The sequence below is a fragment of the Embiotoca jacksoni genome, unplaced genomic scaffold, assembly GCF_022577435.1.
Source record: "Embiotoca jacksoni isolate LCO1_2020_lvr unplaced genomic scaffold, fEmbJac1.0.p SCAF_42, whole genome shotgun sequence".
In the NCBI taxonomy this organism is placed as follows: Eukaryota; Metazoa; Chordata; class Actinopteri; family Embiotocidae; genus Embiotoca; species Embiotoca jacksoni.
Window position 1 is genome coordinate 757,938 of NW_027185395.1, and position 27,063 is coordinate 785,000.

The following is a 27,063-nucleotide window of genomic DNA, read 5'->3' on the forward strand; positions in this document are numbered from 1 at the left end:
ATGTAGTTTTCTTGAAGCACAGTGAACAAAAACTGAATCAATTTGACTGCAGTTTTTTTTTTTTAAGTTGTAAAACTTGTGTATTGATCAGTCTACAATAATCAGCAATATATTCCTCAAAGTTCCTGAACCTTCAAAAGAATAACGGAGCAAGAGCAAACAGTTCTTTAGACTCTGTCGTTTTCTCTGCTCACCAGTGGTGACATGTACAGCTGCATATCATCCTTCAATGCTGCTCAGCAAACAAATGTGGGCTTCATAGACAATTGGAAAACGTTCTGGGGAAAAGCTTGGTCTGATTAGGAGGCTTGTGGAAATATGGCCGAGTTTATTCGAAACCCTCAAATATGACAACCGAGAGTTCAGATCAGGAAGCCCGATGCGCTGACGTTAAGTGGACAAGAAAAATATCATTTCTTCCATCACAGCTTCTCTTCGCTGACTTCACGTGGAATCAGGAATTAAACTCACAATTCTTCTCCTATTTGACAAATTCTTAAATGCAGAGTTTCATCTAATCTCTCACATTTCTCCCGTCCTCTATTACTGTTTTATTCCACCACTCTCAGCTGCACAGTTCAACATTGTGTAAGTCAGATTTCCACCGCAGTGCTAATGAGGACTCGTGGTGAGAACAAAAAAAAACAAGGCTGTTGCACATTGTAAATTTCACATGAATCGGAGTTTCCCTGCTCCTGGTACCGACATCTACGAACTCAAATCCTCCTTCACATGAAGGAGTACTGTAACATAGACTGACTCATGCAATATTCAACATTTTTCCCCTCATCTCAGAATCCATCTGCCTCACTGCTGGGTTCATCTCTGGGTCACTAGCACAGCCTCTCCATTCAAACAGCATTTCCAATTAAACAGTGGGACTCATGCAGGAACCGCTCACAGTGTGTGAGGGATTTAAGAGAATTTGCAGCATTCACCAGTTTTCTCCGTGTCCATAATGATTTGTACGGTGTAACCTGTCATCTGAGTCATGTAGAGATCGTCTCCGTTCACAGGGGGAGTAATAGTTGTTCTATTCAAATGCCTTGAAGTTTAAATGTGATACTGACATTACATGAAATAAAAAATACATACTTAAGTCTAAGGTTTAATTTGCATATTTCAGTACAGCCCCTTCTGCAGCAGTTGTTGGAATATTTTCTCACCTACAGAAAGAAAAAGACCCGAATGAACACAAACAGAACTACAATCACTGCGAAGGGACACAAGAGTAGACACGAATCAACTAAAAAGAGGGATAAAGTTAACAAAAAGACATTTAAAATGACCATTCAAGAGATGCAAAACAACCAAAAATGAACAAAACTGCTGAGATGCGAAATGAGGCACACAAAACAATTAAAGATTTAGAAGTGACTGAAAAAAGAAGCACAAAGTGACCAAAGAGACTCAAAATGACTGCAGAGACAAAGAGGAGTAAAACGTCGTAAAGGAGACTGAAGCAACCACAAAAGGCATGTAGAACAAACAAAAAGGCAAATAAAACCAGCAAAGAGAGACACGAAGTGACTGCAATAAGAGAAGTAAAATACCTGAAAAAAAACACAAAACAACTACAGAGAAACATAAAGTGATCGGAGAGTCTGAAAACCAACGAAACCTCTGAAAAGAGGCGTAAAACAACAAGTCATAAAAAGGCAGCAAAGAGAAATAAAATAACAAAACAAACATAAAATGTCCACAACGCGGCACAAAATGAGGTGAAATGACTTCGGAGACATAAGATACCTGAGAAGAGACATAAAACAGAGCAGTGGTGGAAGAAGTACTCATCCTTTACTTCAGTAACAATACAGCAACCTTCAAAACCCAACTTGAGTAAAAAGTACAAAAGTATGAACAGCAAAATGTAGTTAAAGTATTAATATAAAAGTCCTGCTTTGGTCCCTCTGACTGATATATTATTATCTATGGCATCATTCGATTATTATCAGTGAAGCATGTCGGCAGCATGTTATCTTCTGCAGGTGGAGTTAGTTTGAACCACTTCATTTCCAGAGTCAGCAGATAAACCTGGTGGTGGTAGTGGTGGTGGTGGTGGTGGGGGTACAGGACTAAAACAGTTAACTAAACATAGTGGAGGATAAAGAACTATATTTCCCTTTTAAATGTATTGGACCGTAAGTATTGCAGGATGAACTGAAAACACTCAAATGAAAACTAGTTACCTCAAAATCAGCACTTGAGTTAACGTACTTCATTTATTTTCCACCACTGCTGCAAAGAGACAAAAAAAAACTATGAAGAAACGTAAAATGACTGAAGAGCACAAAGAAATGTCAGATGAAGCAGAAGCTTTCAGTTGGGCTGTCTTACTCCCCATTAAATGAGCTCAGGCACCTCACTGTCTCATCATCAGTCCTCACAGGTTGCTGTCCATCATCATCATCATCATCATCCTCAGAGGAAGACCTCCCACTGCAGGCTGCACCAGTCGAACATCCAGAACACATTTCTACCATCTGAATTCACTCCCCTCCCTCGTCTGTTTGTCGCAGCTCAGTTATTGAGAGTTTGTAATAGTTTTGGGCTCCTGAACATCATCATCACGTTTTCATCTGTTCTGCAGAGAGAAATCTTTGTGACATTGGAAGCAGAAACAGCAGCGTGACAGTCAACTCATGATTGGGTCCGATTCATCAGTAAATGTGTGATTCACCAAGTTTGTCCAGTGAACAAGTGAATCTGAAACGTTCCTGCATGAAGCCGGCTGTCTGGTTTAAATATGTTTTTCCATGTGGGACTTTTGTAAACTCTGTCTCTCGTAGAGAATATTTACAAAAACATGTAACGGCTTCAAAGTCTTCATTAATATGACATCTGTCTGCACTTCTTTCATCCGTCTCCAATGAGGAAAAGCTCCACCGATGACGATGCGTGCTCCTGCTCGCCGTTGATCACTTTTGACATTAAATTCAATTCATCTGTGAACATTGAATATTTTTTTCCACCAAACTCTAAACTGATCAGCCTCCTCTGCTCCGTCAGTCACAACCGTTGCTGCCGCTTCAGCTCTGAGCGACGTACAACGCGTCACTGCCCGTGTGGCTCGCCGGACGGCATATTTAAAATCTCTGCAACACAGAGATTCACCTGGCGGCTTCATCAGCATTGTGTGAACTTGTTGGGCTTCACTGTAAAGTTTATTCATTATGTAACTTTGAACATGTGACGTAGCTGAATGGAGATGAAGAGATGAAACAAGATTTCTCACCTGAAGCCTCTATGTGCTCTAGTTCTGGTCTAAGAGGTGCCGCAGGCCCAATGAGAACTGACTTCACCTGATATGCAAGATATCTGAAAGTTTAAAATTCGCCATAGTGACTTTAATGTTAGACAGAAATTCAGAAACAAAGTCGTGCGCTTCGTTGCATCACCAGGTCAGAATGACAAAATGGAGAAATGTATTAAATCTGTTGATTTTGGTCCCGAAAATAACTTTTCTTTGATGAGATTAAAAAGCACATGTTGCAATCTTCATGACATGACAAAAGAAACGCAAAACTCAACAAAAATGTAATTTTTTTTTTTGAAAAAAACCTGCAAAGCACAACAGCAAGAATTTATTTATAGTTTGTCAATTTACAATATTTACCGTAACGGAGCTGATCGAATCGGAGATAAAGAAATGTATTGAAAGTGGTGTGAGCAGGTCTGATACTGGTGTCCACCGCTGACAGGTTGGGGAGGGACACAAACAACCAGGACAGATTCTATACAAACACTTTCACCTAAACTCATCTTCCATGAAATCTGCTGAATTGAATTCTGTACATTTCATTTTGGATGAGCTGCTTAAAAAGACCGAATCCTTCCTTTTCTCCCGTAAACACTCAGATGTTGTTGTTTGCAAGAAAATGATTCATGTGATGTTTGAATGCTATTTCATTATTGGTACATTTTCAACAAAATAAAAAAACATTTGGCCTTAAGAGCAAAAGCAAGAAAACAGCGAAATAAAGGTGAAGAAAGTATGAGAAGAGATTTTCTCTTCCGTAGATTATCTCCACCGTGAATGAACTCTGAGACAAATCCAAATATGAAGCATCAACGAGCACACTTCCAAAAGAAACTCTATCGCTTCTATAAATAAATACCAAAACTCTCCAGAATCACAAAGGTCATCCACAACATGCTCTGCGTCAAAGTTATGAATGTCTGAGAATCTCTCGTGAGCACACGCGTGTGCAGGTGGAGGTGCGTGTGTCGGGACTACATGTGGTTGACTTGTGCTACTGTTGGACTGCAGGTGAGGATGCCGGTGGAGGGGACAGCTGCTGATTCCAGCGGTTGGGTTTTGGTCTTTTCCGTCGTGCTCCTCCGAGAACATCAAGGCTTCACCGGCTGGATGGACAGCAGGCTGCCGAACTTGAAGTGCTGGATCACCGGGAACTTCTCCAAACACTGGAAATGGAAGAAGAACCGAGAGAGTTTAGATAACGATGAAGAACTGAGGGTTGATGTCTCACTGGGCTGCTTGACGAACTACCACATGTTCGCCAGCCAGGAACCCGTTGGCTGTTCCTAAAGCTTTCCATGTACCATTTATTCCCACTTATTATTATTATGGCATTTTATTTTGGGCTTGTTTTTTACTGAAGAGGAAGAAAAGCTCTCCAAGCTAACAAACTCGGTGAGCTTGGTCACCGAAGGTACAAGAAGTCCACAGGGATCATTTAAAAAACGTACGTTGCTTGTTTTGCGGATCAGTTCTTACTGAAGCCGAGAAGACGAACAAATTTGTTCACTTTGGATTTCACGGTTCTCAGTTTCCTCAAAAGTCAGCACAGAGAATTTATCAGTCAAAGTTTATCTAAGTTGAACTTTTCTACATGATGACTCCCACGTGCACATCCACCCATCAGGGCGATGACTCTAGTTTTAAAAAGGGCTGTATATTTCAGTACGACTCTGAACAGGCAATACTGGTCAATCATGACTGCCTTCCGAGTTTGGTATCTTTTTATATTATTATTATCTATATTTTACCGTTCTTATATCACAAATCTTCAGTTTTTTTTCTAAAAAACTAAAACGCTGTCCATGACAGCTAAATATTTTTGACAGTAAACAAAACACAAAATGAAAACTAACTGAATCCAAACAGCTGTGACGGTTATGAAGGTGATGAAGACCTGAAGTCTGTTAACTCCCTTCACAGGCCTCTCGCTGACTGTGTTCAAAATGGCTGTGGCACGGCGGGTGGGTGGGGGGAGGCTGCAGTGGGGGTTGGGAGGCTGTCGTGGAGGGAGGGGGGGGGGGCTGTCTGAGCAGTGACACTATCAGTCATGATCATCTGGGCAGAACTGGGGTGGAAAAACATGCCTGAGATCTTTTGTCTAAAAAGATATTTAATCAATGTTAAATTTCTAAAACCATCAAAGGGTCACAGGACAGGTCAACTCGTCACATCAAACACTGAAAGCATGTGTAGTTTAAATGTCAAACATATTCAAAAGGAAGATGCTATAGATATGTAATTAACACTGATGGAAGTTATGATAAAATGTGTAATTTTTTTTTTTTTACCTGCATTCGTACGTTTTTTTGTGCTCTAATTACTCACTTTACATTTCTGTTGAGAATTTTCTGGTAAATTTCTCTATTTCTTACTGTTAACAAACCCCACATGTAAAACCAATTCCTATTAATAAGTATTATCTGTGCATCCAAAGATGGATACAATTTCATTGTTGTCCAAAAACGATTGAAAACACCTCAGTGAGACACATTGTTGCACAGAAATACTGATTATGACACACTGACATAGGAGAGGTCCAACCATGTACCACCATGTACCACCATGGACCACCATGTACCACCATGAACCACCATAGACCACCATGGACCACCATAGACCAACATGGACCACCATGGACCACAATGTACCACCATGTACCACCATGAACCACCATGGACCACCATGTACCACCATGTACCACCATGGACCACCACAGACCACCATGGACAACCATAGACCACCATGGACCACCATGTACCACCATGGACCACCATGTACCACCATGTACCACCATGGACCACCATGAACCACCATAGACCACCATGGACCACCATGGACCACCATGTACCACCATGTACCACCATGGACCACCATGAACCACCATGGACCACCATGGACCACCATAGACCACCATGGACCACCATGGACCACCATGTACCACCATGGAACACCATGGACCACCATGAACCACAATAGACCACCATGGACCACCATAGACCACCATGGACCACCATAGACCACCATGGACAACCATAGACCACCATTAACCACAATAGACCACCATGGACCACCATGAACGACAATAGACCACCATGGACCACCATAGACCACCACGGACCACCATGAATCACCATAGACCACCATGGACCACCATGGACCACCATAGACCACCATGGACCACCATGAACCACAATAGACCATCATGGACCACCATAGACCACCACGGACCACCACGAACCACCATAGACCACCAATGTACCCCCATGGACCACCATAGACAACCATAGACCACCATAGACCACCATGGACCACCATAGACCACCATGGAGCACCATGGACAACCATAGACCACCATAGACCACCATAGACCACCATGGACCACCATGAACCACAATAGACCACCATGAACCACCATAGACCACCATGGACCACCATGGACCACCATGGACCACAACGTACCACCATGGACCACCATGGACCACCATGGACCACCATAGACCACCATGGACTACCATGGACTACCATGAACCACCATAGACCACCATGGACTACCATGAACCACCATAGACCACCATGGACCACCATGGACCACAATGTACCACCATGGACCACCATGAACCACCATGGACCACCATGGACCACCATAGACCACCATGGACCACCATGGACCACCATGGACAACCATAGACCACCATAGACCACCATGGACCAAACCACATATCTCAAGTTTTACTTTTCACTGCAGATAATAACCATTTTTTAAATTAAAATAATAATAAAGACCGAGGAATCTGACAGCAACATGCTAACGTTAGCATTTCGCTACGTTGCACCTGACGTCACATCACCCAACGTGGCAGAGGACAAACTTTAATTCTAAAATATTGCAATGATAAACAACACATTATTATAATGTGATGTGTATATTTAATAACTAATGGCTGTAAGGAAATGAATTGATTTGAAGTCACCAGTTGGTTTGTGAACGTTATGAATCCTCCAGTTCAGATTCTGTCCGTCACCATCTTGATAGTTCAGAGCGGTTTGGAGCAGGAAGTGACCATATTTGGACGAGCTGGGGGAGGAGCCAGCGGTGGATCTGACCGATCTGATTGGAAACCTGACGATACTACGTCCCGCCCACCGATAGCTGTAACCTGACTGCACCACAGGCCTGTCAATCAAACAGACACGCCCCCAAAAACAGGTCTTCTTGAATCTTCTTTTCTAATGAATGAGGGATTATTTTCAGATGGACCTCCAGAAAACTAAGAAGAAGGAGTGACTTTAGCTAACAACACCGAGATAACTGATGGACACATTTTATTCACTTTGGATTTGATGAGAGAAGTTGAATGGGAGTCTATGGAGCCGGAGGCTTTTTGGAGCCGACCTCTAGTGGCACTCGCTGGTATTGCAGCTGAAGACACTTCTGGATCAGAACCATTTTACAGACCTGAAGCTACGAACTCTTTTAGAAACAGTCTGTGGTTGTGTACCATTAGTAGTCGTGGACTGTGAACCACGGAAGGAGGACACTGATGGGAAGCAGCAGCTGATTGGCTGGTTTTAGTCAGATGGCGAGATCATTGCATTTAGGACGTACTGTCTGATCTTGTTAGATTTTCAACATGGGATACTGTAGGTGTTGGGCTGTCTGTAGGGAACATAATAATGCTAATGTCTCATCACTTCAGTGGAAGAAAGCAAAGGAGGTTTGAAAAGACAACACTTTAGTTTTGAATCGTTTTTTCTGTGATTTAACTGTAAGAAAAACAAAATGATTACTGCAGCGTTTTTATGTCCCTGTTTTCCAGTGGGCTTCTTATCCGCCAGGCTTTTTATTTTGATTCATTTCCCTCCAGTATTTAAATTATCTAAACTAGTCTAAACAACAGTAAAAGCTGACATATCTTGATTGGGATTTTTTTTTTAATTTTTTTTTAAAGAAAGTTAATTCTTTTAAACAGACTGAAATAAGCTGAACTGTGGTTTTCTGGGGCCGAAGGACAAAGAAAACACATCAGTTGTTGTAAATTGGCTAAAATACACTAAAAACAAAGTGTGAGGAGCCTTTGAGATGTGAAGGTGAGAGCTGCGTTTTGTTTCCAAGTATGAAGAATACATGTAGAATAAAGTCGACATCTCTACAGCTGTTTCCCTGCATCCTTCCACTAAGTCGTCCTCCAACAGGACGCCAGCAGAGTTAACGGATCCCACGGAAAATGGGGGATTCTGCTCTCTGCTCCGAAACCCTGTGTGGGGCCAGGAAAGGGAGAGGAATGCAAGTCTGCTGATGGTTGCTCCAGGCTCTGAGGGAGGAAGGTCGGGACAGAGGGAGGGAGGATTTAATGAAGGGAACGGGGAGGAGGGGGAGGAGGGAGGGGAGGGGGGGCAGACAGCTTGGCCCCTCAGTTCTTTGGGAAGACTCACAGGCTGCTCTGGAAAACACAGGATGTGGGCATGCAGGCGGGGAGACACCCCCCCCACTCTCACACACACACACACACACACACACACACACACACACACACACACACACACACACACACACACACACACACACTCTCTCTCTCCAGCCTCCCTTAACCCTTTCCTGCCTCTCCTCCAGAGAACCGGTCCGTCTGGGCGTTTTGCTTTCAGCAGCGAGCCGACTTCTTCTTAAATGTCACGTAAACAAGAAAACACACTTTCCTTCACCGGGGTGAAGAATTACGAGAATTCCAGTTTACACACCAACATTTTTTTGCCCTAGTTTCTTTGCCATGTTTTGCCGTAACTGCGTTTCTAACCGGGCTTTGTATTTGAATATGGACATTCATTTGACCGTCCGATAAATTCAGAAGGAGAATAAAAGTTCACTTCAATTACCGCAGACTTTTTGAGCTACATGCAAACATCAGCATGCCAACAGACGTACAGTGATAAAACCGAGCGGCAACCATCAGTGATGTCATCATCCATCAGTGATGTCATCATCCATCAGTGATGTCATCGTTGGTTCATGAACGTTATGAATCCTCCAGTTCAGATTCTGTCCGTCACCATCTTTGCTAGTTCGGAGCGGTTTGGAGCAGGAAGTGACCATATTTGGACGAGCTGGGGGAGGAGCCAGCGGTGGATCTGACCGATCTGATCGGAAACCTGACGATACTACGTCCCGCCCACCGATAGCTGTAACCTGACTGCACCACAGACCTGTCAATCAAACAGACACGCCCCCAGAAACAGGTCTTCTTGAATCTTCTTTTCTAATGAATGAGGGATTATTTTCAGATGGACCTCCAGAAAACTAATAAGAAGGAGTGACTTTAGCTAACAACACCGAGATAACTGATGGACACATTTTATTCACTTTTATTGTATCTTCACTTCAGTACAGTGAAATCTTTATTTGGAACCCGGAAGATTCGTCCACTTTTATATGCAGTCAGTGGATAAAACTAACAAGTTAAGATCTTGGATAAGCGTGGTATCATACTAACATTTGTGAACTAGCACCAATTACAAATTAAAAAGTAATTTTAGGTCATAGTTTGGTGGATTTCTTTTATTTTTTTAATAATCCACCCAGAAGTTGTCAAAACATTTCAGTACGAGTCCCACAAACTTCACCACTCCCGAGGACGTATCCTTGTAACCATGGTGACCCCATGACGCCACCTGGTGATTTGTGTTCCTCTCAGGAAAAATGTTAATAACTTTGGTACTTCATCAGGTCAAAAAAATTGAATTTGGCAAACATGAAAGTTTACAACTAAATACGTGTAATACTATCGGCATCCTCGCGAAGATGGTGAACATGGGAAGCACTTTAAAAATCCCCAAGTTAGCAATGTGATCACAGAAAGTTTAATGTGATGGTGTTAACATTGAACTCAGAACGGCCTGAATGTACAACCACTTCTTGGTTTTAAACATTTTTCTATTCATTTTCAGTTATTTTTTTTATATAACTGCCAGTTTGAGTGAAATTCACAATTATTTTCAGTTGTGCTGATTTCAACTTTGTTGAACGTTGGCAGGAAAATTTGCACCGTTGAGTAATTGAGTCTCCACAGTTTGACCTTTTTAGGGAACCGAGCTGGAGAGTCTAGACTGGAGGGACATCCAGAATATGTACGTCACACCACCCGTTTTACACCACCCTCGTCATCATAAACGTCTCCACCCGAGAGACACAGCGCTGGACGTACCAACACTTTCTCTGGAATTTAATGGCTTCATGTATTTTGTCTGGTTAGTAAATGACAGTAAACTTTAGATAGTTTTTGTGTTGCGCTGTTCAAATGTTGTGTTTTTCTATTTAAGTTGTATTTTATGTTCTTTTCCTTTTTTTTTTTTTGAAGACTCTGTCAGACTGTCAAATAGCTGAAGACTTTTGACGGAGAAAGCGAGGGACAGCAGGCGTACCTCGGCCTTGTACATTCGGATCAGGCCCTGGTTGACTTTGGACCAGGAAGGAACGGCGCTGATGTTCCACAGCTGGTTGGAGTGCTCTGCAAACGGACCCGTCTTCATCTGCAGGACGGAGAGAGTGACGAAGACGAAGTTAAAGAGAGACCGGTGACACATCGATATCTTTTATGTCTACTGCAACACAATGTTTGACCCATTTTAATATAATTTTACACCTTTTTAAAGTTATGAAACCGACAGCAGCCAATCTGTTTTGAGAGCATCAGGCGCCCCCTACAGGCGGTGAAGGTGGCTTTCCTTCAGCTATGGAGAATCAGGAATAATGAATTTGAAATACAACCCATAATACTATTATTTGTTAGAGCGTTGAGGGATGGATGAGTTGGGAGGTTTCTTCACACTTTCTTACACTGTGAAAATGGGTCACCAATGAAATCTGTTGTAAATAACTTCATTCAAGCAGACTGAAGCTGCATTTTTCAGCCAATGAAGAAATGAGAAACTTGTTCTAAAATGAGATTTGGTTTTCGGAGGTTTTGTAGCTGGCTGAGCAGGAGAATGTGATGAATGCTGCATGATGACAATAAAAGAAGTGAACACAGTTTTACAGGATTTATACTTCTGCTGTTGGATAGTTTCAGATTCCCCACAACCGTCTGTGGTTGTTCACACCGGACATTAAAACACACGCGGACAGTTCTCTTCTCAGCTTCAGGCATTAACATCCGTCCTGGTTGATCGGATCACCTTTAATGACTGGATTCCACGAGCTGGTTCAACCTTCATCAGCCATGAAATCCCAACAAGATGTTCCAAAAACCTCCAGTTCTGTCAGGAATGGCAGATTTTAGTTTTCTCAGGGCAGCTTCACACCTTAAAGTTTGGACTAAGATCCAAAATAAGGTTCCTGTTTTTGTGTGATTGTGTACATCTGTTTTTGTGTACATCTGATCCAGTTAGTTTTACTTTCACGTGATTTCGTGGGAGCGTAAGAGAACTTCGCATGACGTCCTCCATTCTGTTGTAATCACCTCAGTCAGCGATGACGTTCTCGATATTTTTTTGTAGACTCAATTCGCCGGTAGCCTTTTCCATTTGAACGCAGGTAATTTAATTAACGGATTTATTTTGTTCCAATTACAAAATATTCATGCTTACTGGCAGCTCTTATTTTCTTCTCAGAAAATACAACATACATTTTGGCAATTCATGTGCTTTTGATTTCATCGTTGGACCAAATTACGATTAAATATTTTGTCTCCACGTGTGCTACCACAGATAAATTGGACTTGCACTGGTTTCAGTAGTTGTTGCAAAGCTTTGAGGTGTTTGGGCTCATCACCTGCTGAGGATGAATCCTTCTGCACTACGTCTGAAGAACCGAGAGCTTCTTCAAGGTCACGGTGGAACTGAGTCGATGCAAGTGTCCAACTTCAGAGCAGCAAAACAGTCGAAGACTTGAAAACTGCCACCGCCATGTTTCAATGAGTTCTGTCAACGTCTCTCCTCTTTGTCTCCTTCCAGACATCCGTCAGTTACTGACACTGCTCTCCAACTTGGTAGGTTAGGTTAGGTTAGGTAGTTACTTTATTAATCCCAGAGGGGAAATGTTTTCGCTACAGCAGCATACAGAAGCAATAAGATAATAATAGAATAATAGAAAAGCAATAAAATAGCAGTAAAAAATATAAAATGCACAGTATATACAGTGCAGTATATATCTATATATATTATATACAAACAACCAAGAAACACAGACAACAGTGTTATTGTTGTGTGATGGATTTTGCCAGAGGTGAGTAATTGTACAGTCTTATTGGCAGGAATGATCTCCTGTATCTGGAATGATCTCCTGTATCTGGAATGATCTCCAGTATCAGGAATGATCTCCTGTATCTGGAATGATCTCCTGTATCAGGAATGATCTCCTGTATCTGGAATGATCTCCTGTATCAGGAATGATCTCCTGTATCAGGAATGATCTCCTGTATCAGGAATGATCTCCTGTATCTGGAATGATCTCCTGTATCAGGAATGATCTCCTGTATCTGGAATGATCTCCTGTATCAGGAATGATCTCCTGTATCAGGAATGATCTCCTGTATCTGGAATGATCTCCAGTATCAGGAATGATCTCCTGTATCAGGAATGATCTCCTGTATCTGGAATGATCTCCTGTATCAGGAATGATCTCCTGTATCTGGAATGATCTCCTGTATCAGGAATGATCTCCTGTATCACGAATTTTTTCTCCTGTATCTGGAATGATCTCCTGTATCTGGAATGATCTCCTGTATCAGGAATGATCTCCTGTATCTGGAATGATCTCCTGTATCACGAATTTTTTCTCCTGTATCTGGAATGATCTCCTGTATCTGGAATGATCTCCTGTATCAGGAATGATCTCCTGTATCTGGAATGATCTCCTGTATCAGGAATGATCTCCTGTATCAGGAATGATCTCCTGTATCAGGAATGATCTCCTGTATCAGGAATGATCTCCTGTATCAGGAATGATCTCCTGTATCAGGAATGATCTCCAGTATCTGGAATGATCTCCTGTATCAGGAATGATCTCCTGTATCTGGAATGATCTCCTGTATCAGGAATGATCTCCTGTATCTGGAATGATCTCCTGTATCAGGAATGATCTCCTGTATCAGGAATGATCTCCTGTATCAGGAATGATCTCCTGTATCTGGAATGATCTCCTGTATCTGGAATGATCTCCTGTATCTGGAATGATCTCCTGTATCAGGAATGATCTCCTGTATCTGGAATGATCTCCTGTATCAGGAATGATCTCCTGTATCTGGAATGATCTCCTGTATCAGGAATGATCTCCTGTATCAGGAATGATCTCCTGTATCAGGAATGATCTCCAGTATCTGGAATGATCTCCTGTATCAGGAATGATCTCCTGTATCTGGAATGATCTCCTGTATCTGGAATGATCTCCTGTATCTGTCCTTGTGACAGCAGCTGGAGGAGTCTTTAGGAGAAAGTCCTCCTCTGTCCCTGCAGCAGGTGGAGAGGGTGGTCAGGATTATCCAATATGGATAATAGTTTGTTCAGCGTCCTCCTCTCCACCACCTTTTCCAGACTATCCAGTTTGTAGCCGATGATGGAGCCGGCCTTCTTAACCAGTTTGTTAAGTCTGTTGGTGTCTCCGGCTCCAATGCTGCTCCCCCAGCAGACCACAGCGAAGTACAGTTCACTGGCCACAACAGATGGTAGAACATCTCCAACATCTCGCTGCACACATTGAAGGATCGGAGTTTCCTCAAGAAAAAGAGTCGACTCATCCCCTTCTTGTAGACAGCGTTGATGTTGGTCTTCCAGTTCAGTCTGTTGTCATGGAGACACCAGGTACTTGTACTCCTCTGGTTCGTCTTAGTTTGGCCATGTTTCCCTCCTGAGAAGTAGCTTGGAGACGATACTCGACCTCTGAGTCACTTCTGTGTTCTTTATTCAGCAAATTCTATCAGTGAAGTTGCTTTGCCGTCTTTCAGTGAACAAAGCTTTGTGTGCTGATCTTCTGATGGAGCCCTCACTTTTGGTCTGATCCAGTTTCCAAAGTGTTTAAGAGCTTCACACACTGCCCCCTTAGAAACTTGCAGTCTGGCCACGATATGACGAGAAATCCCCTCTTTTCTTAGAATAAGAAGTCACATCTGTGCTCACCAGCACCCGACAGCGCCCTCACTGGTGACGCGTGGAAATGCAACTGTTAACTGTTACTGGGCCTATATGCACAGACATAACTGGGTTATGCAGCTTTTATGCAGCAATTTCATCAACAGAGCTAAAAGAACAAAAGGCTAATAGTTGGTAATCCCCTGAATAATAAAAATGGAGTGTGTTTTCGTACACAGACAACAAAAGTGACAAAACCAAATGTATAAATTTATAGACATATGAATAAAAAGTGACGACTATAAATGGTTTTCCCACCATTTTCTCCCAAGAGGCCAAGGAACTCAAACCCAGACCCCGGGGCATCAATCTAACAACCTCCTCCTTTTTTCCATCCCCCCATCGAAAGCCCCCCACCTCCCCCACACACTCCCCCCTTTCACCGCTCCAGACACTTTCCAGGGCCTCGCATGAGAACACATGGGGGAAGGGCACAGAGAAGGGAGGGAAGGGGGGGAGGGGGGAGGGGAGGGGAAGGGAGGGGGTGGAGACAGCTCGTATTCCCTGGAGGAAGGAGTGATTCACAGCAGCATGTGGGGAAGGAAGTGACTCATGTTTAGGACACACACACACACACACACACACACACACACACACACACACACACACACACACACACACACACACAAAGCCTAGTGTCTAAATAATGTTTTTTTTAAAGACCATGAGTTTGAAGTAGCCACATGTGTGAATAGGAGGGAAATACTTGGGTGTATTATGGAGTTCAGTGTTTGTTCACAGCAACAGAAACTAAAGAGGACGATAAAGACTGAATATGTGGAGAGAAATTAGCCTCAAATGTGTATTCACGTGATCTACAAATGAAAATAAGATTCACCAGTTTGTACAATTTTGGCTGATCACAAATTAAATTTGAACACATAAAATAAAATTACACCTGAATGAATATTATTATTTTATATACAGAGTTTTAACTTCAACTTCACAGTTCGAATGATTTTTAGCCTTTGAAAAGCTCCCCGTATACAAATGTGTGACATTATTCGGTAATTATTTGGACTAATGTGTTTGCACAGATCGCCTGATGTGCACAGATCACATTTGGCGTTTTCAGACTCTTATGGAGTCTCACTGATCCACAAAACACATGCTGTGTTCAAGTGCTGGTGGGAAACTGGGACATCAGGACTTTTGGTTGGTGAATTCAAATAATGTCAAAGTGGGAACAACAGTTTTTCCTTAATAGACAGAATAGCTCCTCCCCTTTTGATTAAAACACACCTACTGACTATAGTTTCTGTGTAGTAGCTTATAAGGGTAAATATGTGGTTAAATGACGGTAGATAGGTGGTGAGCAGTTGTACTTCCTGCCCCCCCACCCCACCCCACCCCCGGCCTCCCTCGGTGGGGACGGTGAGGTTCAGGTGGTCTCCGCTGGACTGCCATCACCTTATACTCATTAATATTCATTCAGGTTGTGGCGTGTGTGCATTTGTAAATATGATTTAAATGTTGGAAGCAAGCAATTGTGGGAACCCAAATTACACACGTCGTACTCGTTTGTGATTCTTATTTTTCATTTGTACATCACGTGTCATTTGTGACCATCGTCTCCACCAACAGTTCTTCTCTTGTATCTCTATGCTGTCCTTTTCTCTCTCTGCTCTCCTCTCACCCCAACTGGTCGAAGCAGATGCTCCGCCCACCTCTGATCCTGGTTCTGATAACAGATGCTCCGCCCACCTCTGATCCTGGTTCTGTTAACAGATGCTCCGCCCACCTCTGATCCTGGTTCTATTAACAGATGCTCCGCCCACCTCTGATCCTGGTTCTGTTAACAGATGCTCCGCCCACCTCTGATCCTGGTTCTATTAACAGATGCTCCGCCCACCTCTGATCCTGGTTCTGTTAACAGATGCTCCGCCCACCTCTGATCCTGGTTCTATTAACAGATGCTCCGCCCACCTCTGATCCTGGTTCTATTAACAGATGCCCCGCCCACCTCTGATCCTGGTTCTATTAACAGATGCTCCGCCCACCTCTGAGCCTGGTTCTGATAACAGATGCTCCGCCCACCTCTGAGCCTGGTTCTGTTAACAGATGCTCCGCCCACCTCTGAGTCTGGTTCTGTTAACAGATGCTCCGCCCACCTCTGAGTCTGGTTCTGTTAACAGATGCTCCGCCCACCTCTGATCCTGGTTCTATTAACAGATGCTCCGCCCACCTCTGAGCCTGGTTCTGTTAACAGATGCTCCGCCCACCTCTGAGCCTGGTTCTGATAACAGATGCTCCGCCCACCTCTGAGTCTGGTTCTGTTAACAGATGCTCCGCCCACCTCTGAGTCTGGTTCTGTTAACAGATGCTCCACCCACCTCTGAGTCTGGTTCTGTTAACAGATGCTCCGCCCACCTCTGAGTCTGGTTCTGTTAACAGATGCTCCGCCCACCTCTGAGTCTGGTTCTGTTAACAGATGCTTTCTCCCTTAAAGAGGAGTTTTTTTCTTCCTAGATTATGTGGGAATTGTTGAATTGTTGGTTTCTCTGTATAATATTGTAAAGTTCTGCTGTAAAGACTTTAATGTGTTAAGTGCCATGAAATAACCTGTGTTGTGATTTGGCGCTAACTGAAGTTAGTATTGCCCGTGGCCATGCAGCAATTTTATAAATCAAATTGAATTGAATTGAGTAAATCCTCTCTCCACATGAATGACACCAGAAACAGATCCACAACAGGAACGAACCTCTCAGTCTATACTTGTGTGTATTATGTACCGCTTACCAAATTGTGCATTTGAAGTCAGATTGATTTTACCAGCTGGTGAAATAGGCTGTCAGCATCAGTATTGTTGCTATGGTTACCTGCAGTTGAATAAAACCTTGTACTCTTTGATTGACATGCAGCTAATTGTTAGTATTGTCTGTGGCCATGCAGCACATTTATATGTATTGGACAAAAATAATTATAAACTTAATTGAGGCTAATGGAAAGTATTTTGTTAAATGAAATTTCCCTTCATCGTACAGACAGAATAACTGGTTTACTTGTCTTATTTAAAGTTTCTGACCCACATAAACTTGTGACTGCAGAAGTCAGTGCATTGATATGTTCGCTGTTTTAAAGTCGGTGTGAAGGCTCATGTAACACCATCGTTAAAAATGGGGACATTTAGCAGCTGTTTGTTTTCCAAAAGATCCTCCACGACTCGTGCAGTTTCTCATTGAGTTTAACTCAGCCATGAATTCATGCCACTGAGATGCAGGAAGCCATCTTGGAGGTCGTAAATGAAATAGACTTTTGCAATAGGATGTATTGAAACGTCACTAAATGACTTTGATACTGAAGAAAAACTAAAAACATGATGATTCCAAGGCAAGTTCTGCAGTTATAAGCAGTAAATTATATGATTTCTAAGCAGATTTATGGATGTTTATCTTTAATGGACATCAGAGATCATCTCCTGAGAAAGTCACACTGAATGTAAACCCAGTAGTGACGGGGCACGAATTTCAAATATTCGAATAGTCGCTTTAATCTGCAAAATCGATTAGTATATGTGACTGTTGTTCTTATTTCCCCTGTTTTTACTGGTACCTGGTTGTAATGTGTTACTCCCGTCAGAAGGTGGCGGTAATGCGCCTAAAAGCTGCCTGCTAGCCGCCATTAAATAACATGAGGAGAAGAAGACGCTGCTTTCAGGGGTTCGGAGCTTCGCAGGTAAAACTCTCCTGGTATTAGATGTCCCGGTGCGAACACCAGGAAACATGAACAGACAACTACAGTCAGAAAGTTTTGTGTGGAACTCCTTCAAACGTGATGAAACATCGAATAGTTCAGAGCGAATTTTGAACCGTAGTTTTGCTTGAAATGCCCGTCACTAAAACTTCGGTGTATCATGTCTGTGTTCAGATTTGACTGAGTTATGACTCTTCACATAGGTTCTCTGGAAAACTGAAGACAGTCTCCTTTCACTTATCACAGGGGTCACAGGGGTCACAGGGGTCACAGGGGTCACAGGGGTCACGGAGCCGTGAGTCGTGGAGACGGTCTGAAAGGGAGCTTTAAAGTTGGCAAAGGTGGAAACTGCCGCCGCTGGCGGCGCGTAACGGCCAGTGATGCATCGTGAGCGGCTTCTGGGAGACAGAGATGAGACGCAGAGACGCTCAATAACAGTAATGACATCGAGCTGGGAAAAATGGAGTCACACTTTTGATTTCCTCGATTTTTTTTTTTTACACCTGTCTGACGTACATGTTATTCAAGCCTCTAAAAAACTAAAACAAAGTCAACCTTCCAATCGGGGCGACCTGCTCCACCAGCGACCTCATCTTTCAGACCATAAGACTCTGAATCTTCATGTCCTCATCGTGATGGCCTACCTTGGTGACTGAAACACCTTCCTTGTCTTCAGATGTGCTTCCTCGGCCCAGACGGCAACCTCCAGCGCCAAAGCCTTCGCAAAAACCTCCTCTAAATGTTCTGTAATCTGGTGGTTTATAAACAAGAGAGAAGCCTCTGCAAGTGTTGATTGTCTTGAAAAGCAGGCCAAACTACAATGACTCATTTGCATGCACCTGTCGCTGTCACCTCGTTCAGTATCTTTGTTCACATCTGTCCACCCACACATCTCCCCGGAGAATCTCCCCCACCTCCCCCACAGCTTTCACAACCTAACTGTGTCACATCAACGTTTACTTGCCCAATTAAAGAAGGAGTCCAACTGGGTGAAAAACCGTAAGTATAATATAAATCTAAAAACACTGAGGAAGCATACCAGACAGATATACTTTGAACAAATGACACAAATCCAACTGAAACTTTAAGTGAACCAACGTCCATGTAACTGAAAACTGTTTGAATATCAATGGCACAAAAAAAGACTTGAAGGGACGTTATGATGGTCATTTCAGCATCAGACTGTACTTTACATTGGGCCGTGTAGATCAGGGGTCCCCAACCGGCCGGCAGCTCGCAAGCTTTTGTTGGAGTGTTGAGCATCAATTTGTTATTATTCACATGAAAGAAAGTTATTCAGCTGGTTTGGTGGAGCTCAGTTATGTGAGTAAGTGTTACAGTGTCTGAGGGCTCTTAGACATTTTCATTTTGTCAAAGTAGCTCTCAGATGAAAAAGGTTGGAGACCCCTGGTGGAGACCAGAAGAACAGCAGCAACAGAGCAGAGAGGCAGACGGTTTACAGACATGAATGTCTCTACACGCCTTCCTCATACCTTCAGCCATATAACCGGCTCTCAGGTGACGTGCTGATGACTCTGACTGCTGATTAACTTTTTATAAACTAAACTAAATAAAGTGATTATCGGGGTCAGATCTCAAATTTTGTTGTATAGCTGCAAGATTTATATCAAAACATCAAAATGCATCGAGATGATTTTTCAAGATGTCTATTTCCACTTTTTAGAACTCATAGCAGGAATTTTCTTGTTCAATTCAATTTCATTGAGTTTTTCAGTACTACACTGAAAATTAATTCCAATGTGATCTATACGTAAACATTAGTCAAGTTTATTATATGTAAACTAAAAACCTGTCTGTTATGTTTTCTATGAGAACTTACTATTTCATTTTAGTTGCCAATTCATTTTGATGGTGATCGACTAACCAACGGGCTCCAAACCACCGTGATATCAAAAATACCAAATCAATTAAACAAGAAAAAAAACAAAGAAAAAGCCAAAGAAGAGAGAAAAGTAACAAATATAGAAAGCTGAGAGGAACAGCGGACGCAGCAGCAGCATCCTTGTCTTGACCATGAGGAGGAAGGAGAGGTCAAACAAGAGGAGGAGCAAGAGGAGGAGGAGGAGGAGGAAGAGGAAGGAGGGGTCACACCAGAGGAGGAGGAGAAAAAAAAGAGGGAAGGAGGTGGTGCATGTGTGTTAGGAAGGAGGAAAAGGATGTAGCTGCTCCACCGACGCCCTCCTCTACTTTCCTCCCCTCCTTTTCCTCCGAAAACCCCCAAAACAAAGCGCACAATTCCTGCTCTGGCACACTACCAACACAATCCATCTGCCCCCCCCCCCCCCCCCCCCACACACACTCCCTCTCCCTCCTACCCCCACCTTCCTTTTCCTGGACAAAAGCACATTCAGCTGAGCTCCACCAATTTATTTCCAACTGCTAAATTTGTACAGAATCACACCAGTGTTATATATACACTGATCATATTTAATATGTAACTAGAGTCAATTCTAAAGTTAACATTGACTGAATAAGGTCAGAAAAAAATAATAATTTAAAATATATTTTAATAAAGTGGCAGAATTCAGTCACACGGCGGGTTCGAGGGCAGTCGTGCATATTTGGACGCCCCCTAATATTGATGTAGAATTAATAGATTGTTCACGATGACTCAGCATACAACTAGATTGTGTGACTCCACCAACCAGTCAACTTTACATCCACGTCTGTCCACTCTAGGAGTGAAGACTTTGAAGAAATCCTTCCACGTATTCACATGCTCAGTTGATAGAGACGATTCTGATACAACACAATGTTGCAGCCATGACAGTCAACGATGCCTCGAATTTGGCTGTTTCCTAAAACATGGACGCTTCACACATCATCTTTAACCGAACAGCACAGAAGATCGTGCAAAGATTTGTACCACTGTTTAGAAAAGAAATGAGCATTTCACAACACTGCTGTGAGTTTAAAGAGTTGGTTGATCCAAATTACAAATACAAACATACTGGATTTTCCCAGAAGTGTTCTGGTTATTCTGTCCAACCGTTGCATGTCATTATGATTATTTCCCCAGACACCCAGAGAACAATCAAGACCTTCGAGCCAGAATTATCAGTCAATAAGTCAGTTAACAGAAAATCATTTGGAAACAACTAATTTAATGAAAAGAAAATCTTAGTTTTTAACACTTTATTAAAAGCAAAAATTATCTTCGAGTTCTAAATGTTCGAACCAACTCTCGACCAACTCCCTGCATCAGTGTGTTCACATTGTCAGTACAGAAATATCAGTACACTACAAGTACCAGGATGATGACCTCACAACGGTCCAAAAAAAGAACTGTGAAACTGTGGACACAAGGGGCGGGGCCACCGGCATAAAGGATTTTCAAATTAAAAGCGTGAGGAAGCTGCAGCTGTTCCTGAACACAAAGTGTTTGTTCTCCACTGCTGCTGCTGGACAGAAGAATCAGTGTGTTTATTGAGTGTTAAACAGAGGACACAAAAACACACTGATTTCTGGGTAAAATAATTAAAGCTGCAGATATTTTGGAGGGTGATGTGGTCACATGATGAGGTCACTTCCTGTCCGTGAAGAACAGCAGTGAGATTTGAAACAACACAACTCTGTCTAAATTCAAGTACTACACAAGTAAGAGTCCTGACATGGAAGAGCAGTATTAGTTAGTGTACTAAAGGACGTCTCTCATCTGGAACACGGAAACTGTCACCGGCTTGTTGAAGGTGTTTATTCTCTAGTAAAATGAAAATCTGGAGATGTTGGTCAAACAAGACAACTGAGTGTCAGTGATTATGGTAATTGTCATTTTTCAACATAATTTATATATTTTTTTAAATGCAATTATTAATATTGAAAGTATTTTTTGGTTGCAGCCTCACAGTACTTAACGATGCTACTATCGTACTTTATCTGGGGTTTATGTTTTCAGTGCTTGAAACATCAATTTTTTTTTTACATAAAGTGTATAACAAATGAGCTCAAAATGAAGTAAAACTAAAGGTCTCACACAGTTAATATTCTAATATTCTAGTAAATTTTGCAATCAATTCATTACATAGACCCAAATGATAAGGCCTCAACCTTTGTGGCCTCAAGGGGGCGGGGCCATCAGGTGTGTGCAGTGAATATGCAGTTATATGCAGGTATGTTGCACAGTGACCCAGAGTCAGTGAGAGATGAAGGTTTCAGGGGGTTTGAGCAAACAGCAGCAGGTGGAGAAGAAAACTGTTATGATTAACAAAGTGAGTTTCATCTTCTCACCTCGTTTATGAACTTGATGCACTCCAGGAACATGTAGTTGGGGTGGTGCTCGTTCACCACCCGCTCATCGATGAAGTGCCGAGGTTCCAGTGTTGGGTGATCTGAGGGGAGACCAGGCTGTAAGTGCACATGTTCACCACCAGGGGTCACCGTTCACCAGATCATTCACTGAGTGTAATGTCCCTTCCTAGCACAGAGGGACATGTCCACTCATCAGCACCATGAGGTCATCCTGTCAAACACACATCGACAGCATCGACCGTAAATGAGACAGCTACAACTGTCCTTTAGTATTTACTCGTCTTCACAAATAAAACTATTAGTTTCCTTCACCTTTTCACAATAGCTGAGAGGAAACAGTAAGTATGAGCCTTAAAATGCACTCAAACGTTGATCTGCTTTATTCAATAGAAGATTCAGTATTACTTTTTATTCTAATTGCTGATATCTACACTCACTGCAGAGCATTAATTAATTCCATATGAACCACTTGTGTAGCCTTAGATCTTATGACATCTAAAGGTACTCTTTAAACTATATTTATGCAAGATCAGCTGGTAACCATGGTAACATCACATGTGGGTCGGTTTTCCCTGATCAAGCAGAAAGCGAGGTGAACCAGAGGTGTTGTAAGCTCGTGTCTTATTCTGTCTTTTTGTAATATTATGGAACAAAATGCTTTTCTCCATGTCTGTTCATTAATATTGTTCCATCATGGCAGCGCATGAGGACGAGGTTCAGTCGGGGGACTATTAATCATCATAATGAGTAATTACATGGTGAACTCCACAGAAGAAATACATCGGGTTCAGTAAAGCGCACCGTCATCTACTGTCAGTCATTTGTTTCATGCGAGTCCTTCACGATGTGTGAATGATGCAGGATGACATCACCAAGACTGTCCAATCAATGGATTACCCATCATTCCGTATGAATTGCTGATATTCATGTAATTATGCCCTTTAAAACTGGTAAGAGTCTCACAGCTGGCCGGGTATGGATGCCTGTTTGTTGGGGACTGACATCCCCTTGTGTACAGAACCTGTCACTACATCCCTCATGTAAATAAACACTCTCCAACTCTTCCTCAACAGCCAAACATGGACGGGATTCAAGCTGGGCGGGATTTGGACTCTTTCAGGTATATCAATATATTTTCAAGCAAAATATAGGAAAACACAAAATTGTTTTATCGATATAGTCTGATGTTGCATTACATAACTCATTTTTTCCATAAAAGCCCCGACAGTGTTTGCAGCTCTCTTCTCTCACACTGTCAACCCGGAGCTGGTACATTATCATTATCACTACTGGAGGCAGAGGATTAACTGGACATGAGAGGGAGGAGGCCTCATCAGCTGCTCAGCTAAAGTAACCAGCAGACCTGAATGGCTTGTAAACACACAGTGGGACGAGTGAGAGTCACTGAAGAAGGAGACAGCCGTGAGTCTTTGAGCACAACGAGTGTGAAAATTAGCTGCTGTAAAAAACAACAACAACATCAATTGGGTTGAGAGGAAGCTGCAAAACTACTACCAGTAACACAAAAACACTGGCAACAGGAATCATCAGTTCGTTATGGAAAACAAATGAAGGAGCACACTCATAAACATCGCTACGTTTAATAAAAATAGGCCTACTTATTTTATCTGATATTTCATTTAGATGTTTTGCATATTTTTAAACAGGGAAGGAAACCCTGTGTGCATTTTATTTGACTTACAAATGAACATTTAGTCCAATATGTAGAAAATAAAGACATAATTATCATGTATTGCCATTCAGCCTAAAAATACAGAGTCATGATTTTTTTGGTGCAGATCACCCAAACTAGAAAAAAAAAGCCTCATTTTAATTTTGTGACATTAACTGTAGTGAACAAGAGCTGACAACTTTGCTGTTAACATTTACCATCAAAGTCCAAAACTCAACACTTGCTGGCTTTTAGGAATTGTTAATTTCTGGTACATGATGAGAGTGAAACTACTGTCATGACATTAATAGTTCATACAGCCGGGATACCAGCAGAAATGGTCCCAATCAGGAAATAGTTTGGTATATAACCTGTCTCAAAATCAATTCTAGATTTACTGGGGACATAGTGGTGCACAAAATGTACAGTTTGGTACGTATCTTAATTTTAGCATGTTTTTTAATACAGCAGAGGAAGAAAACATAAAATAAAAAAAAATGCATCTATTTTGAAAAATGTAAAGTTTCAAAAGTTGGATGCACTGGATGTACTTCCTACTGTTAAGGCACTCAAATGTTGCATATTGTCAACAAGAAAGGACTTTGAGCTGTGAATAAAATAAACACACTTATAATTATCTTTAGAATGGCACTAAATAACACTGCCTCTCAATTCAAATTGCTCGCCTGTCGCATGAGCCAATAAAAGTTGTCTAGCTTTCTGGTTTTCTTATGTGTTGTGTGAAAATCATATTGGGTCCCAGCCTGAATATCCCCATGAGCTTCCCACCACATACAGACGAAGTTGTTGTTTTTTAAACCGCTGTCGAGGCTCTTACCGACAAACTGGGAGCTGCCCCAGATGAAGGGCAGAAACTGGAAGTCATCCAGTCCCCAAACACCTTGGCTTCCAGCGGGCTCCATCCTGTAGGTCCTCTGCAGCTTCCTCATCAATGACAGATACCTGGGGAAAAAAAAAAAAAAGGAGGTCAAGTGATTTGTCATTTTAATTTTTAGTTTTGTGATACTTGCAGTAGAACTGCTAAAAAAAACTTCCCTGCTCTCATTTTTTTTTTTTTTTTTGAGGAAAATGCCATAAAACAGTCCTGCTCATTATTTTCCAACCTTGTCTGCAATGAACTAACATTGCCGCTAATATCAATATATTAAATAATTGAGCTCCAAAAGATAGGGCTAATTTCTGTTGGAGGCCAGCATTTGAAATCATTTTGCTGGGACAGCTTTGTGCGGTTTACAGCTCAGATATACAGTAACGTGCTGCTGGTTAAAAACACTAATAAAGTGCAAGGTTATCGTAAGTCAGAATAAACACAGCTATTATAATTATATTCAAATGTTTCATTAGAGCCAGTGTTTTAGATAAAGAAACCAACCCAGCCCACCGAACTAGCTGCATACTCACATGTTGAACACCTGAAAGACGATGGCCAGCTGATCGTCCACCTTGAGAGCTCCGACCTTACAGAGACAGCAGAGGAACGCTGCAAACGCTGCTTCATGACCTGCAGGACAAACACACACTGAGGAGATGCAGGCAGACTGCAGTCTGTCTGCAGTCTGTCTGCAGTCTGTCTGCAGTCTGTCTATAATCACATTTTACTGTATCAGACTACAATAAAAGAAAGAAGGACTCAGTAGTGTTACCTGTTCCATAGTCGATCCTGGTGGGGTTCCCCACAGACTCCTTCAGATACACTGCTATCTCTGCAGCTGCTGCACATCTGTCAGCAGGAAGCATTGTGGACACCAAGGCCTCTGCTTCCTACACACACACACACACACACACACACACACACACACACACACGCTGGCATCACAAAGAGCATATGCATGGCTGCACGTGAGCGCATGTGTCCACTGACCTGGTCCAGCTTGGTGTACCAGGTTCTGTAGGCTTTATTGCCAAAACGTGACGGCTGGTCAACAGGAGGGGTCTCGTTTATCCATCGGTCCAGAGTCCCCAGAACTTCTAGTAGCTTCTCCACCGTCTGTCACAGAACAACAGAACAACACAATACTGACTGCAGCAACACTTCTGTTCTGTGGCCTCGACTCACTGTCTGCAAACATTTGGGCAGTTTACACATTTTGTTGAAGGAAAAAGAAGAACGTAATAAACAGACAGTAAATTAGTGGGCATTTTGTCCTAGTTATGATTTTATTGGATTGATTTTCTATTTTTCTTTATTTCCTGAATACTTTGGTCTCAAATGATTTTACAATACAAGCTCGAAGTGCAGTAAGAGAGGACAAACCAGAGTTCACGGTGCAGCTGTGACGGTTTCAGCTGCTAAACTCCTTAACAACCGCTGGCTGTATTCACTGTGATCACGTAGACTGGAGGATTAGTTATTGCATTTCTAGAACTGACATGTTGTGTCACTACTGGACTTTACTACCATCTACTGTAGATGTACGTCATTATGAGAAGAAATATCTAATGTCTATAATTTGTTGGATGAGGCCTGATGTGGATCCCAGGTTGAAACGGCCCAAGCTTCACCGTTCACCAAGTTTCATAAAAATCAGACCAGGACCTTTTCTGTGATCCTGTTAAAAGACAAACTAAAAAAAACACCTGAAAAACACGACCTCCTTGGTTGAAGGTGAAAGTTTGATTGACTGACTGAGATCAAGGAGCTCCACTGCTCTGAGAAATCCTGAATGTTTTAACGTACACACAAATAAGGGATTGTTTGTCACGATGAGGTGAAACTGATCATGTCAAGCTGTGAAACTGTTTCCCGTCAAAGAAAAAAAGAATCCTCATATATGCTGTATGAGGCCATAAACACAAAGACAACGTACCTCAGAGACTTTATATTCACATGTGAGCTTCTTCCCCTTCACACCTTCATTCAGCGTCAGAATGAATCCGATGTAGTCTGCGTACGCCTGCAGGAAGGAGAGCGTTACCACGGAAACTGGAATGTTTGCAGAACAACTGCCACAAAACATAAACTTCATATGAACTACAACAAGACACGTGTATGGAAGAAGTCCTGCAGATCAACCACACGATGCTCCACAGT

General features: G+C 42.3%; 1 protein-coding gene across 1 annotated transcript in view; it reads right to left on the reverse strand.

Moving 5' to 3' along the window:
* Positions 1–3,570: 3,570 nt before the first annotated feature.
* The window catches only part of ptpa (protein phosphatase 2 phosphatase activator), a 26,527-nt gene continuing 3,034 nt past the window's right edge, over positions 3,571–27,063 (reverse strand). The window contains exons 3-10 of the mRNA XM_069168891.1: positions 26,840–26,926; positions 25,894–26,019; positions 25,676–25,793; positions 25,434–25,533; positions 24,850–24,974; positions 22,319–22,419; positions 10,676–10,783; positions 3,571–4,425 (exon numbers count right to left, since the gene is read on the reverse strand). Coding sequence (XP_069024992.1) covers positions 4,351–4,425; positions 10,676–10,783; positions 22,319–22,419; positions 24,850–24,974; positions 25,434–25,533; positions 25,676–25,793; positions 25,894–26,019; positions 26,840–26,926 — 840 coding nt within the window. The 3' untranslated portion in view covers positions 3,571–4,350. The remainder of the gene's footprint in view (positions 4,426–10,675; positions 10,784–22,318; positions 22,420–24,849; positions 24,975–25,433; positions 25,534–25,675; positions 25,794–25,893; positions 26,020–26,839; positions 26,927–27,063) is intronic.